General features: G+C 46.8%; 1 protein-coding gene across 6 annotated transcripts in view; it reads left to right on the top strand.

Moving 5' to 3' along the window:
* The window catches only part of TRANK1 (tetratricopeptide repeat and ankyrin repeat containing 1), an 84,944-nt gene that overhangs the window by 57,361 nt on the left and 11,894 nt on the right, over positions 1–15,689 (top strand). For all 6 annotated transcript variants that reach the window (XM_036332972.1, XM_036332968.1, XM_036332966.1 and 3 more), the window contains 7 exons: positions 299–498; positions 796–933; positions 5,229–5,372; positions 7,584–7,740; positions 11,051–11,139; positions 14,797–14,900; positions 15,007–15,139. In XM_036332972.1, the coding sequence (XP_036188865.1) occupies positions 299–498; positions 796–933; positions 5,229–5,372; positions 7,584–7,740; positions 11,051–11,139; positions 14,797–14,900; positions 15,007–15,139 (965 nt within the window). The remainder of the gene's footprint in view (positions 1–298; positions 499–795; positions 934–5,228; positions 5,373–7,583; positions 7,741–11,050; positions 11,140–14,796; positions 14,901–15,006; positions 15,140–15,689) is intronic.

Here is a 15,689-nt window from a genome sequence, read left to right as displayed (position 1 = left end):
CCCATTGTTCAGATTACATTTCTGCCTTGACTCTTCTTTATGAGGCAATTTTCTCTAATGTGAATGTAGGTCAGGAATGAGATTCTACAAAACCTCTGCCTTCATCCACTGTGCCTGGAGTAAGAACGGCTCAGGGCCAAAGTGATCATCTAATGAGAACTGGAGATTGGCTTGCAATTATATGTATTATCTGGACCAGTACTGCTTCTCAGGAAAAAACTCCCACACAAAACCCCCAAATCCCAGCCATTTTGTCATGTTGTTCAATATTGGACATGTATTTTCTGTTTTATCCCAGGAATCCTCAATCTGGCCTCAGGAGTAGTGGATTTACTTCAGTTCTATTTCCCAGAATCTTTCGATCGCCTTCCAAGGGATTCTGGCCTCTTTGATGGTCCCAAACCAACGGTCCTGGAGTCTTGTAGTGTAAGCGACTTAGCAATTTTGCTCCGAGGGAACAAGAGGAAAACCCAGCCCATTGAATTTGGGGCCCACCAGGTGAGCTTCTTGGGATTGTTTTGAAATAAAAGGCAGTTTGCAATTGAAAAAAAGGTTTGAGAGGCTAAACTATTCTACAGGGTAGAATTCAATAGCCCTTCTCCCAGAGTGGGTAAATTTCAGAGATGGGTGAGTGACTAATTGTTACTAATATTTCCACTAGCCTGGCCAACCAAGTCCATGCTGGCTACTTCTTAATCACATTACTGCCTCCTATAGAAAAGGACTGAGGTGCAGCTGATTTTTCTTTGTAGAATTTGATGTTTTTTTCCTTCTATCTTCCTTTTCTTTTTCTAGGTGATCCTTGTAGCCAATGAAATGGCAAAGGAGAAAATTCCAGAAGAACTGGGGTTAGCGCTTGTGCTAACAGTTTATGAAGCAAAAGGCTTAGAATTTGATGATGTCCTCCTTTATAACTTCTTTACTGATTCCGAGGTATGTCATACTGACTTCTTTTCACACAATGCATGTGTATGTGTGAGTTACCCTGCCACTCTGGGAAAGAGAATTTGGAGCTGAGTAGAAGAGAGTTTGCCAAAGGTGCCTATTTCTGTTTTGGAGTATCATCCCTTTAGTGTGGGGCTTGGAGTGTTTGATGTGGGTTTTGACAGTGGCTATGAGTTGTTTCACCGTGTGTTATGGGCTGGTTCCCGCCCTTCCTTATTTTCTTGTATTCACCTTCTTCTAAATGCCTGGTACCCAAGTGCCAGCTGCCAGTTTTCACTAGCTACTGTTATCCTTGACTCCCAAGGATGCTCAAGTTGGAGTGAGCTCTAAGGAGAGCTTTACAAGTGAAGGCAAGGGTAGCAGAGTCCACCCAATGAGGACAGAACTGGGCAAGGTCAGTCCATAGAGAGAGACAACTCCAGGAAGACAAATGAGGCTTGGTTCCTGCCCATTGGATCAGGTAATGTGGGGGACAAGAACAGCCGCCTGCCTGGGGGCTCCCTTCTGGCATGGCTTCGCCACCACTGCTTGTCACCCATGCAGACAATGGCAGCAAGAGTGTCCCCAGATTGACCCCCAGTGACCTCTGTGCCAGCTCATTGCTTTGACTTGATGGTCTTTCTCAGTGCATTATGGGTAGAGCCACTAACTCAAGCCCACTGTCCTTGGTTTTCTAGCCACTGATTTCTCTTCATCACTGTCTTTGGTGGGGACTCAGGCTGGCTGCTGACTGTGCTGTGGGTCTCCTTTGGGGACGTAGCTGGCTGTGCCCTGGTCCCTGTTGCAGACGTCCACTGCACATGGCGCATGCTCGGAAGGGCTGTTTCCATAGCCAATTCAGGAGCACCGCTAGCTTTGACACTTTAAAATCTGCCCCAGAATTGACCCTTTACATGGAATCCTTACTCTTTTTGTGATCTTTGAAAAAATGTCATGTTTGACTTGATAATACCTATAGCTAAGGTTGCCATGGGTGCTTTACAGTTTGTGAAATACCTTTTGAATGCATTGCCTCACTTTATCTCCCACCAGCCCTCTGAGGTTGTGTGTATTTTTATTACCCTAATTCTGCAGATAAGGCTGAGTGTCATGGAAATGAAGTCAATTGCCTATAGTGAAAAGTGGCAGAGCCTAGACATGAACTCAGAGGCTTTGAGTTCTAAATTTCACTGTACTCCCTTCCTTTTAAAGCCCTGCATGCAAATCAGCTTCTAGAACCTTCCACAGAGTGTATCTTTGCCATACCTTAAGTGCATTCCTTTTCTGTTGACTTTTGCTAATAAAATCAGATGCACTCGCATTAACCCTGGAACCATTTTTAATCTCTGAGGACTAACTTTTTTTTCTCATAATACATCCATTGGTCATGGTTGGACCGAGGCTCTCCTAAAGAGGAAGGGGTAAGAGTTTGTTGTTCCTGTCCTTTATTAAGTGCCAGTTGTGTGCTTGTGCCAGTAAGAAGCTCAAGGAGCTCTGGGCTTATGGATCTGTAGCTTGTGGTCGCCTCTGTTTGTGAAAGAAAAACCCAGTGATTGTCTCACTTTGATCCTGGAAATGGCAAAGGCCCGCGATACCTTGACCCTGTGCTCCCACCAGTGGCTCAGTGAGTTGCACGAAATTAAAACAATCACAAGTGGAATCTTTTGGTAACATCCACTCCCTCCTTTGTGCACAGTAAGACTTATAGAAAGACCTCTGATGTGCTTCCCAAGGTACCAGGCAATGTAATTCTGCATTCCCAGAATGGAGCATACCCTTAGTCTGTCATTTACAACCTCAAAACCCCAACGTGTGCATCAGCACGTGAAAGGAAATGCATTAATCAAAGCAGAGGAAATACAAGGATCACATGAGTCCCCAGTCGCCTGTGGGCTGGCTGCACAAGTGGGGTTTCTTTCGGGGTGACTGGCAGAAGGCTGTTGAATAGTAATTGCTGTTTGAGATGGGGGACTGTGGAGGGCTCCTCCCCATCCCTGGCCTCCTCTTCCACCCATCCTGGCTTGTGTTTCTGGCAGGCACTCCCTTTGCAGAACCAGCCATGTGGGTGAGCATGCGTGTGTGGGCATATGTGCGTGTGTGTGCGTGCGTGTGTGAGGGGGTCTCACTGCCCTGATTGGTGAGTTTTCTCTCTAGAAGATTTACTGTTTACCTGTTCAACCACAGGTCATCAGGGCCATCTCCTGAGATGGGGAAGGAGCCAGGGAATGTTACACCAAGTCCTTCTGTAGGATTTCGCCTCAGTTTGGGGAGGGGCAGTCATTCTCCCAGTCACTCCGAAACTCTCCTCCTGTGGGGACTTGGAAGGGTGCCTGCCATTTATATTCTGCCCCAGTGGGGAGTCCTTTCCTTCACACTCATGTGCAAATAGGACAGGAAGGACTTCAATAACCACAACCTTTGTGGGTTGCAGGCCCCACAGTGGAACGGTAGGCTTGCAGTAGAAACAGAGCCTTGTTCCTTCACTGTGATGAGTCCCAGAAGAAGCTGGAAGATTTAAAGGCTTCTTGCTTGATTGCCAGAAGTGCTGCAGGCCTGTGGTCTTGTGTCTTTGTGCACAAATGCACGGACTCACTTTTAAAAGGCTTGTCTCGAAAGTCGAATGTGTTTTATTCATGGAAACAGTTGTCAGGTGCCATGCGAGCAGCTTTTCTTCCCACTCAGCGGTTCTAAAATGCATTGTGCTTCACCAGCCCTTCCAAGACCAGCCAGTCTGCACCCCATGCTGTCTGCTGGGAGGTCCTCCCAAATGTCAAGTATATATGTCTCTGCCTGCTTTCCTTGGCAGACAGTTTGGTTGTGTAAACACCTTTACAGAGAAGACAGTCATAATATGCCCTGAGAGGTTTTTGTAACTTCCAGCTACTTAAATGATTACATGACTCACATCTCTTTTCAGAACCTGGTGATTAATTCCATAATTGCTTACTAGCATAACCATTCTTATTTAAGAGATAGTGTTTAAAGCATTTAACCTGAAGTTTATATAGTTTAAGTCATGGAATAACTGACAAGAGGCAATGAGCAGTATCCACTCCATTTTACCTTGAAGAGATACACAGGTGGCAAGTAGCACCACTTTAGGAAAAGCAAAGCAAAGTAGAGGAGAGTTAACAAGCTACTCTCACAAGTCACGGTACCGTATGAAATCTGAAATGTCGTAGGAATTCTGGACTCTAAATACTACATGTGACCTGGGTACTTTAGCCACACAGGGTCTGCAAACCATGCCCCCAGGGCCCAAGTCCAGCCCACTGACATTTTCGAATGGCCTGTGGGCTAGAATGGTATTTACATGTTTTAAAATGGTAAGAAAAAACAATTAAAAGGAAAGTAACATTACGTGGCCCATGAAGATGATATTAAATTCAATTTTAGTTTTAAAAAAGACATTTTATTAGAAAACACCGTGCCCGTTAATTTACATATGGACCGTAGCTGCTTTGGTGCTGTCGTAGCAGAGTTGAGTAGTAGCAAGAGAGACCATAGGACTCACAAAGCCAAATATTTATTATCTGACCCTTTAGAGAGAAAAAATTGCCCATTCATAGTCTACAGAGTCAGTATGGTTTGAGTTTACATAAAGGGGAAAGCTGGCTAAAATATTGAACTCTATCAGCCATAGTATTAGATACTCACCATTAATGATCTGCTTTTATTTTCCCAACAAACTTGGGTAGTTCTAGCATTCTCATTTTATAGAGCAAGAGAATGAGATCAAGAAGAGACAAACGGTTTGTCCAAGATCATGTAGCTAATAAGTGAAAGGACTGAGATATGAATTTGTTCTGTCTGAGCTCAGAGTTTACCTTGAACCATGTACCTCACAGCTCTGGAATATTCTTCCATCCTCGGTGAACAAGTTAGTTAGAAAATGCTGCCTCATGTGTTTTAGCAGCTGACCTTAAGTGGCATCTTTTAAACATGTAGTGAAAAGAGGCGAGGACACTGGGCTCCTTTCTCCAGTGCCTGTTGAAATTCTTCCAACAAGAACTTCTTGGGCCCTTGGCATTCCTCTGGAAGTGGGCACAAGTGCCTGGCTTCCCAGCTGTCCTGACCACATCTGTGGGAGATTTCCTGGAAGCTTCCCTGACCCCTGCCTGCGCAACCTGAGACCCAGCCCATCATTTGGAGGCCATAGGATGGCCCCCTCCTCCTAGCTGGGGCTGACGGCCTGGTCCCCAGGCCAGGAAAAGGGGGGCTCAATTCTCCATGAGGCTCGGGGTGGCTGTGTGTAGAGTTGGAAAGCATGTTCTGTTGGTCTTTAATCTGGCCTTCTTGTTCAGGCTTACAAGGAATGGAAGATCATTTCCTCGTTTACACCTTCATCACCCGACTCCAGGGAGGCAAGCGGGCCGCTGATTGACGTGCCCCTGAACAAACCCAGCTCCTCTCAGAGTCGCTCTCTCGTGAATCCAGAAATGTACAAGGTGATTTTCTGCCATTTGTCCACACAGGTATTTGACAGGGAGCCAGTGACCCAGGCTGGGATGAGAAGATGAGATTGAAGATGAATGCTTGCTTTTGGCTCTTCCCGAACATCAGCCCTGGGGAGTGGAGGCAGGCGAGGGAGCGGCAGGGATACCCGTGTCCGAAAAGTCCCTGGTCTCAGCAAAACTGGGCCTGTTGGGTGGGCACTGTAAGAAAGTGAAGGGAGTGGTTGTACCTTCTGTTCCCCCCAAGAACTGTTCAGAAATTTTGATGTTGCTGATGGCAACTCAGAAGTGAAGTCCAGAATCCTAGTTAGTGGAGGCTATTGTTCAGCAGCCTTGACTGTTAAGAGGCCCGGCTTTCCTTGCCCTTCACATCTCAGCTACGTCACTGAGGAGGCATGCCGGGGTCCAACCCTAGCAGGTCCAGGGGTTCCCAAAGGCGTAGACGGAGTCGGCGAAGAAGGAAGGACACGGAGACAGTGTTCAGTTGATCAGCAGCCTAGCCAGGATCTCCAGCCAGGATCTCCAGCCCCGTTCTGGTCTGGATCTCCAGAGAGGTTCTGCTTAGGATCTCCAGCCAGGTTCTGTGTCCATGTTCTCTTGCTAGGTTCTCCAGGTTCTCCAGCCAGGTTCTCCAGCCAGGTTCAGTCACCAGGTTCTAGTCAGGTTCTCTTGCCAATTTCTGTAGTCAGGTTCAGTCCAGGATCTTTTGCCATGTTCTCTCCAGCGAAGTTCTTCTGTCTCTAGGTTCTGTGTAGGTTCTGTCTTCTAAGTTCTGTGTTCTAAGTTCTGTCTTCTTGGTTCTGTGTGTAGGTTCTGTCTTCTAAGTTCTGTCTTCTAAGTTCTGTCTTCTTACATCTGTATTTATACCAGTTGATTCCAATCCTATCAATCTCTATTCCAAAGGTTAGGGCGTTTCTTATCTCCATTCCAGGGAGTAAAGATTATGTAGCTTAAGCATGATTGTTCATAGTTAAAGTGATTAATTACCCGCCTGGCACTTAGTTAAGAGGTTTTATTCCCTCCCTAACTCAGGGGAAAATCCCTACCTGGGGAAACAACCTTTCTTAGAGACCTTGGTTAAAACACATAGTGCCAAGAAGGTGAGCAAACATATTAAGAACAGTATGCCATATATGCCAGGTCCCTTGAAACAGCAAGCATGGACCGGCTCCCGGCAGAGGCAAAGCTGAAAAGTCCCATGGAATTCCCCACTGAGGGGTAATGGGGAACTCAAGAAAGTGAGGGTGACATCACCGAAAATTGAACCAGCAAAACCAAAAACTACTTTCTCTTCAAGTACAACCCTAGTTTTATGTCTCAAAGTATAAAACAAACAAAATAGCAGCTATCAGGTTATTTCTGTAAATGCCTCGAAGGCTCTTGGAAATAGAAGTTAAATCCCCTAAGCTTTGCAAACTTCTAGGTAGCCACTCATCTGTTGTTGTCTTGAAAGATGCACTATTTAATCAAGTAGGCCGTCCCTGGTCCAAGTCATAATCACCTTGCAGCTACAGTGCTCAGTCATGGGGTCAGTCATGGGAATTTAGTACTTGGATAGTTATAATAGAAGTGTACGACTGGTTTAATTTTTAAAAATAAGTTAGAGTCATTGTGTAAGATAGGACCATTGGGGTAAACGGAATGGAAGGTATATGGGACCTCACTGTACTATATTTTTCTTAAAAATATATTTGTATTGATTTCAGAGAGGAAGGAAGAGGAGGGAGGGAGGGGAGGAGGGAGGGAGAGAGAGAGAGAGAGAGAGAGAGAGAGAGATCAATGATGAGAATCATTGATCAGCTGCCTCCTGCACACCCCCTACTGGGGATCAAGCCTGCAATCTGGGCATGTGCCCTGGCTGGGAATTGAAGCATGACCTCCTGGTTCATAGGTTGATGCTCAACCACTGAACCACACCAGCAGGGCTCTCTGTACTATCTTTGTAACTTCCTATGAATCTATAATTTATTTTGAAAGATAAAACTACCGTATATTCAAGGGAGGTGCTGAACTAATGTGTACTCCCTGCTGGAGCTGTTGATCAGTGCCGAGACCACAGTGAGCTCCTCGTTCTTCATCGCCTTGCTGGACTTCTCTGTAATTTACTTCCTGTATTTCTCCAGAATCAGGGTTAGCCCATTGAAGTGTGTCACCTTGTAGCTCTAGGCACAAGACTTACGGTCTCTGTCCTTATCCCACCTTTAGCTCCTCAACGGAGAGCTGAAGCAGCTGTACACAGCCATCACCCGGGCTCGCGCCAATCTCTGGATCTTCGATGAAAACCCGGAGAAGCGGGCTCCTGCTTTTAAATATTTCATTCGAAGAAATTTTGTCCAAGTTGTGAAGACAGATGAAAATAAAGGTAAGATCTCATTAACATATTCTGTCTGTGGGATAGAAAGTGTGTTACTCCCACTTGTTCTTAGGGTCAGATATAAAGGGCATAGATTTTGAGATCTCTATTCATTTATTGGTAAAGTGTGATGGGCAGTGTGTTGTAGTGGGATTGGGAGGGTTAACTCCTTTAGGGAAGATCTTTTATTTGTTCTTCACCAGTGAGGGCCATGGTCAAGGGTTAGAGGATATAGGCTCTATTGGGAGAATACAAATTGCTGTGGGCTTTTGGATCGCTGATTGGCAATATCTATAAAAATAAAGAATGAGCATAGCTTCTGACCCAGTAATTCCTCTTTAGGAATCTATCCTAGGATATTCTTGTTTAAAATCTCAAAGATACATGAACTAGAGTGCTCATCACAGCCCTGTTTATAATGATAAGAAGCTAAAAACGACCTATGTGTCCCCCAGTGTGAAACCATTCATAGTGGCTCCTACGGTGCCAGGAGGACTGGTGGGTGTGGAGATGTGGGCACCGCTTCTCAACTTTATGCCCTTCCAGGCTGTTTGCAGTGTTTGCATTTTTTTAAAGAAGAACATTTTCATAATTTACAGAGACTAGTTATTAAAAAATGGAGTGAAGGTCTCCTGATAGGATAACTCGGGAGAAATAATCAGCCCTGCATAAAGGAGAAAATAGTGATCTTTCTTGTGGGTTAGCAGTTGAGTTGGCTTGTCCAGGTCTTAGTTAATTTCTCCAAGGACAGGGCCAAGTGCTGGGCTCAGCTGCTGCACAGAGATGTTTGCTGGCTTCCTGAGCATGTTTCATCCAGTTGTATGGAGGCTCTTTCTGGTTACAGCCAATGGCTCAGTTGGGAACCAGAATTAGATGTTCTGTTGTGGCCCTGACTGTTGGGGTATAGTGGGAAGAGTCAAAGGCTTGGGTTAACCTAGCATCTTATTAGTGTTCTCCGCCTGTGTAGCCACATGACCTTGTTCAGGTCCCACTTTCTCTCCCTGGGCCTTCGCTTCCTCAACTGAAAGGAAAATGAGTGGGTTAGCCTACTGTGGGCATCCTTAATCTTTCCTGCATGCCATTATTCTCAAAATCTGTTCAGGCATCCCATTATAAGAGACCATCAAGATAGGCATTTTACAAATATAAAAATTCAAAATGAAAAAGGATTACAATTTATTATGTCTTGGTAGCATTAAGAATACGAGGAAATGCCCTAGTTGGTTTGGCTCAGTGGATGGAGTGTCGGGTTCCAGGTGCAATTCCAGTCAACGGCATGTACCTAGGTTGCAGGCTTGATCCCCAGCCCAGTTGGGGCATGTGCGGGAGGTAGCCAATTGATATGTCTCTCTCACATGATGTTTCTCACTCTCTCTTCCCACTCCCTTCCACTCTCTCTGAAAATCAGTGGAAAAAAATCAATGGAAATAAAGGATTAACCAAAAAACAAAAGAAAGAAAGAAAGAAAGAAAGAAAGAAAGAAAGAAAGAAAGAAAGAAAGAAAGAAAGAAAACAAGAAAAGTACAGTCCTAATTGTGTTATAAATAGCACATGGTCAAATCTTTGAGAACATCTGTTCCCACTGTGCCAGGGAGCTGGGGATGAGTGTAGTGACTGATTCGGGTTTCTTCAGCACAGTGTGGCAGCGTTCACTGGCCTTCTGCAGAGAAACTGCAGCACTTGGCTGTGAGTTAAATGTCACCAGGGCACTGGTAGTGCACACCGAGTCAGAACAAAATGCTACGGAGTCATCTTTGCACAGTGTTGTAGGGACAGCAGAGGACCCGCAGGGAGGGGTCAGGCTGCAAGGCTTAAGGCATGGTTTTGCACTTTCTAAACAAAGCTGGCATGACTGCCTGGCTCCCCGGTTGACATCCATTGTCTTGGGTGTCTCTGACCCCTTCAGCTCGGATCCGGCTGTCTGTGTTGTCCTGGTAGTCACTGTCATCATGTGCTTGATGAAGCTATGGCTCAGACCCGCAGAATGCTGCCCACTCCTGGTGTCGCTCAGGGGGCGGTGGGTGGGGGAGCGATACCCTCACCAGCAGGCTAGTGAGGCTAACAGGTGGGTCTGACAGCAGGTAGTTATAACAGTCTATGTTCACCAAGGGAGTGTCATACTGCTCACTATGAGTGCAAAGTTGGCACATTTGGGAACACTGTGAAATCCCATCACCTTGTCCCTTGCCAAAGTCTCGACATGTGAGTTTGCTAAGAGGTACGTGGCTTTGGATTTTCAAGGAGGAATTAGAATTGCTACCTGTCTTCTAATCCATAGTCATAGAAAAGGAAGGTAGGGCCCTAACCGGTTTGGCTCAGTGGATAGAGCGTCAGCCTGCAGACTGAAAGGTCCCAGGTTCGATTCCGGCCAGGGGCATGTACCTTGGTTGCGGGCACATCCCCAGTAGGAGGTGTGCAGGAGGCAGCTGATCGATGTTTCTCTCTCATCGATGTTTCTAACTCTCTATCCCTCTCTCTTCCTCTCTGTAAAAAATCAATAAAATATATTTAAAAAAAAAAAGGAAAAAAAAGGAAGGTAGGGCCAACCAAGTTCAAAAACCAAAAAATATATTTTCTCACCGCCATCCCCTCCTTTCGAAACCCACAACAACCGGGTCTGGTAAGCTATAATATATCTTTAAATGAGTGCCAGAAAGACAACGCATATGTATTCTTTTGCTAGGGGTGCCGTAATAGAATATCACAGACGAGGTGGTTTATACAACAGAAACTTATTTTCTCACAGTTCCCAAGGTTAGAAGTTCAAGATCAAGCTGTCAGCAGGTTTGCTTCTTCTGAGGCCTCTCTTTCTGGCTTCCAGGTGGCCTTTCCGCTGTGCGAGCCCCTGGCATCAATCTCCTTTTCTTTTCTTTTTTTTTTAAACATATTTTATTGATTTTTTACAGAGAGGAAGAGAGAGGGATAGAGAGTTAGAAACATCGATGAGAGAGAAACATCGATCAGCTGCCTCCTGCACACCCCCCACTGGGGATGTGCCCGCAACCAAGGTACGTGCCCTTGACTGGAATCGAACCCAGGACCCTTCAGCCCACAGGCTGACGCCCTACCCACTGAGCCAAACCAGTCAGGGCTCTCCTTTTCTTATAAGGACACCAGTTGGATTGGTTCCGGGCACACCAGAACAGCCTCATTTAGGCCCAATTTCTAAATATAGCCACATTCTGAAGTACTAGCTTAGGGCTTCAATGTTTAAATTTTCAGGGGTTGGTGAGGGGGGGGGACAAAATTCATCCCCTAAAAACAGGTTTAAGTGAACAAATGCCCAGAGAAGCAAATTTACTTTTCTTTTTCATTTTAGACTTTGATGATAGCATGTTTGTTAAGACCTCAACTGCTAAGGAGTGGATCGCACAAGGGGAATACTATGCCAAACACCAATGCTGGAAGGTAAGGGGCTGGACCAGAAGGCTGGGGAAGTCTTGGTGACTGGTGGCCTCATCTAGCCTCACTGGCATGTCTCTTACCATCATGTTTCCCACCAGGACAGGGTCGGGGTAATGGTGCTTTTGCCACTTCCTGCAACATCAAGTCACCCCTGGATGAGGGTAGTTCCCTGTCATACTCCTTCCCCGATGCAACCATGGCAGCCCTTCATTTTGGCCAAGGGCCAGCGTGTGGTGATACAAAAATGGAAGGTTTTTGCTCCACCAAGGAACACAACTAGTTATTTTCTTTCCCTCCTGTGTTCTATGCTTAAAAGCTTTTGCTGCAAACACGTGACAACTTTTTTATCCTCACCTGAGGATATGTGTATTAATTTTAGAGAAAGGAAAAGGGAGAGAGAGAGCGCCCTAGAGAAACATTGATGTGAGAGACAAACATTGATCAGTTGCCTCCCCTATGTGCCCTGTCTGGCGACTGAACCCTGACCCTTTCAGTGGATGGGATCAGCTGAGTTCCAAACAACTGAACCACCCAGCCAGGGCAATCAAATGACATTTTAAAACAGTAATGGATTAGTCCTTTTTTTTTTTTTTAAGTTGCTCAGACATAGACTTCACTGCCCATTTGAGTCTGATGGGCATAGGCTAAGCTTTTTCACTAGACTGAGCTGACTGATTTCTAGCCACAGGACATCTTAGTGAGCCTGAGCAGTGCTCTTCTGAGAAATGGTATCACTGGCAGTCCTCTCAAAATACTGAACCAGCTTAAAGAGCCCCATTCTTTTCCCCACAGTCATTATCCCTCCAGATCACATGGTCTCGGGTGGGGCACCATTGAATGTGTGTCTGCTGTGATGCAGTGTTAATGACATCTTCACCTGCAGGTCACAGACACCTCAGCTCAACCAAGTCCACATGGGCCCAGTCTCATTCCGTCTGCTCCTTCTGTCACCTGCAGCTTGTCTGAGATGTCCCCCTCATGGTCACATGATGGCTGTGGCAGTGCCAACCATCTCAGCAGCATCCCAAGCAGGAAGGAAGGGCAGGCACTTTCTTCTCCTGGGTCTCTTTTTTATCATGAAGTCCCCAGTGGACTTTTCCTTACATCTCATTGGTTACTACTCAGTCACATGCCCATGCCTGGCCCTATGGGAGTCTGGGAGAGCTATCCTATCTGGCCTTTCATGGGAGGCAGGTTCTGCCATTAGGCAAGAAAGGTAGGCGTGGGTGTGGGTGACTGACAATAGGGCTGGCCACCACAGGCATAGCCACACGGAAAGGCACATTTCCCTCAGATCTGGCTCCCGCAGGCACCTGGAGTGCCCCGTGCTTGCAGGCGCAGGCAGTGCTTCCTGAGAGAACACCGGAACTGAGCCTGGGCCAGAGCACGACTTTTCCTTCCATGCCGCCGCGCTCATGCTAGGCTTGGTCCAGCTCCTCACACGTTACCGGAAAAGTGCCTGCAGTTTCTCTTGCTAATCCCGAAGAAATGTTCCGAGACAGTGATATCTCTGAAGAGCTTGTCCTGCCGCTTTAATGATCTTTCTTTTCATTGGAATTTCTTAGCGTTGGACCCGAGTGAAGGTACTGGGAAGTGATGAGTGCAATGAAAATACAAGTCAGAACTTACTGGGAGTCACTGTTGGAGGTGTCTTCCATCTGACATGCCTGGAGAAGGAATTCCAAGAGTTTTCTTTCCCCAAATTCTTAGGAGAATTTTGTCTCCTATGGCAGAGAAAGTGGTTTTAAGTCTACAGCAAGTAAGTCATATGTAGGATTCACCTTTTTTCTGCATACTGAACACCCCAAAACTTAAGTGGCTTAAAACAAGTCACTTAGGCAGCTCACAGCTCTGTGGGTTTGCAAAGCTGAGTTTAGCTGAGTAGTTCTGGTCTCAGCTGGGGGCCTCACGTGTCTGGACGCAGCTGCCAGGTGGCAAGCAGGTTGCTTCTGGCTCTTGGCTCAGGTGATGGGGTGATGGGGTTCCTGGATCACATGCCCTTCAGCCTCCAGCAGGCCAACCTGGGCTGGTTCATATGACACCTGAGCAGGGTTCAAAGAGGGCAGCAGACACACTCAATCCTCCTGAGGCCTGGCCTGGATTGCTCCAGTGTTGCTTCCCTGTGTCCTGCTCACCAAGCAAGTCACAGCTGAGATCAGAAGGGCGGGAACATGGGCAGCCTTTATAATGGGAGAAGGTGCAGGGTTATTTGATAAAAGGGCATGGACAGATACAGGGAGGAATGAAGGACTGTGGCCACCCTTGAATCCCAAGGGGTGAGAAAACAGAATTTGCACTGTTGGGCGTATCTGGAAAGTATTTTCGTAAATATGTAGTCTTTAGCTGCAGAAGTCTTTTTAGGGGAGCCAGCACAGATGAGAATGTTATAAAAAGCCTTCTCCTCTTCGACTTTATTTAGACTCCACTAAAGGACTTCAGGACTCAGGTGGTTTATTGAGTTTCTGGCTGCCTGTCAGTGAATGTTCCAGAATCTCAAATGAGAACTACTTGAGATTCATTCCTTCAACAGATTCCTATTAAGCTAGGGGCCAATATTGTGTTTAGGTTGTGGGGATATGATGATGAGCGAGGCAGACAAACAGAAGATTGCACTGTCCCAGCTGTTGCAGATGTCAGAGGTGAGAGACCAGCTGCCCCCAGAACGACCTGTCCTGGACAGGGAAAGCTGCTTCGAGTAAGGGAGTGTTGAGCTGAGACCTATGGGATGAATGAAGTTAACCAGGCAGAGAAGGGATGGAAGAACATCTCAATCGGGAACAGTATATGCAAAGGCCCTGTGGTGGTAAGGGGTATGGCACAGATCACAGGAATAAAAGGAAGCCCATGGGGCTGTGGGTGCTGCAGCAAAGAGCTTGAGCAGAAGAGATGCCATCCTGTCCATTTTATCAGCAAGTGCCACTTAACCCTTCCCTTGCCCATGAGACCCAATCTCTACCTGTTGGGCAGAATGTGAACTTTCTGCTGTAGCCTGGGCTTGCAGACATGGTGTCAGCATTTCTGTTGGAGAACAGCAGCTTTCTGCTGGCAGGGATCGGGGTGCAGGCTGACTCCCCTGTGACACTTGTCTGCCCACCTTCTGTTTGGTTTACACAGATCTTCATGTCCCAAGGGTCTGGTCAGTTATCTTCTGGGATATGTTTGGTACTGTCTCTATCCCCATTTCTACCCCCAGTGGGTGCACTGAGGCTGTTCCGCCAACACCACCGGTTAGCCGTTACAGTCACCAACTGGGAGAACCTGTGTTGAGCCCAGAAAAGCCACCGTGTGCCTTTGGGCCAATTACTCTGTGTCTCTTACCTGAAGTTGCTACTCTGTACAAGAGAAGGATGTAACCTCTCATGCGTGACTGTTGGATGATTAACAGAGGGTGTTATTATGGTGGCCTGTAAAAGTATGCACTCTGTACCCTTCCCATGGCTGCCGGGTACTTTGAGAAGGAACCTTTGAGTGTGAAGTGTTAGCCGGTAACACTATTGGACTTGATCCTTGGAGGCCGTTTTCTTTAGCTCACCAGCACCTCCCTCTCCTCCCTCTCAGATTGGGCTGGGGTGAGGCTCATGTTTTGTCAGCTCAGACACTCTGGTTCTGTTGGTCACCTCCATTCCCTTGCAGGGAATCAAAACCTTTCGCCTTTTCCAGGTTGCAGCCAAGTGTTACCAGAAAGGAGGTGCGTTTGAGAAGGAGAAACTGGCCCTGGCCCACAACACCGCCCTGAACATGAAATCCAAGAAAGTCAGCCCCAAGTAAGAGCCTCGGTCCTTTCAGGTTTGCTGTGGTGAGCTCAGCAGGTAAATACATTGGTGTTAGGTCAACGTCCCATGGAAACTCTGTTTTGTTTCCCCCTCACAGGGAAAAGCAGATGGAGTACTTGGAACTGGCTAAGACCTATTTGGAATGCAATGAGCCAAAGCTGTCCCTTAAGTGTCTGAGCTACGCCAAGGAGTTCCAGCTCTCCGCTCAGCTGTGCGAGAGGCTGGGGAAGGTACAGTCTGGCCCACGGCTGCTCCTGGGAAAACTGGGCTCCCTGTGAGCAGATGGGGGGCGGGGGGAGCATCTGCCTCTCTTGCTTCAGGAAGGGGCTCCAGTCCTCCAAAGAGGGAGAGGTTGGCCTTGTCCACTCTAGGATAGTCCTTCTTTCTCCATTTGCACAAATGTTCAGAGGGCTCCAAGGATATGCGTGTGTGTGTGTGTGTGTGTGTGTGTGTGTTCATGTCTGTGGGAATGTTTGAGACCTGATATTAACCATGGGGAGGCCATATGTTCAAACCAAAGGGAAGGCGGGCTTTAGAATATTCCTCTTCTCTTTCTCTGTGTTCGCAGTCTGGCGTCTGTCTGGGTGAATGGCTTGGCATTTCCATGGCGGTTGTTCTGTGCTCCCTGTACTTGCTCTAGATCTGCACCGACCATTCTGGCAGCCACTAGCCTCATGTGGCTATTTATTTTAAAGTTTAAGTTAATTAGAGAGTGAGAAAATTAACAGTCCATTTCCTTAGCCTCACCAGCCACATTTCAAGTGCTCGCGGATACAGAAC

This window comes from Myotis myotis, unplaced genomic scaffold (genome assembly GCF_014108235.1).
Source record: "Myotis myotis isolate mMyoMyo1 unplaced genomic scaffold, mMyoMyo1.p scaffold_m19_p_13, whole genome shotgun sequence".
Lineage (NCBI taxonomy): Eukaryota > Metazoa > Chordata > Mammalia > Chiroptera > Vespertilionidae > Myotis > Myotis myotis.
The sequence above is the reverse complement of the archived record's forward strand: the minus strand, read 5'-3'. Positions and strand labels throughout refer to the sequence as shown.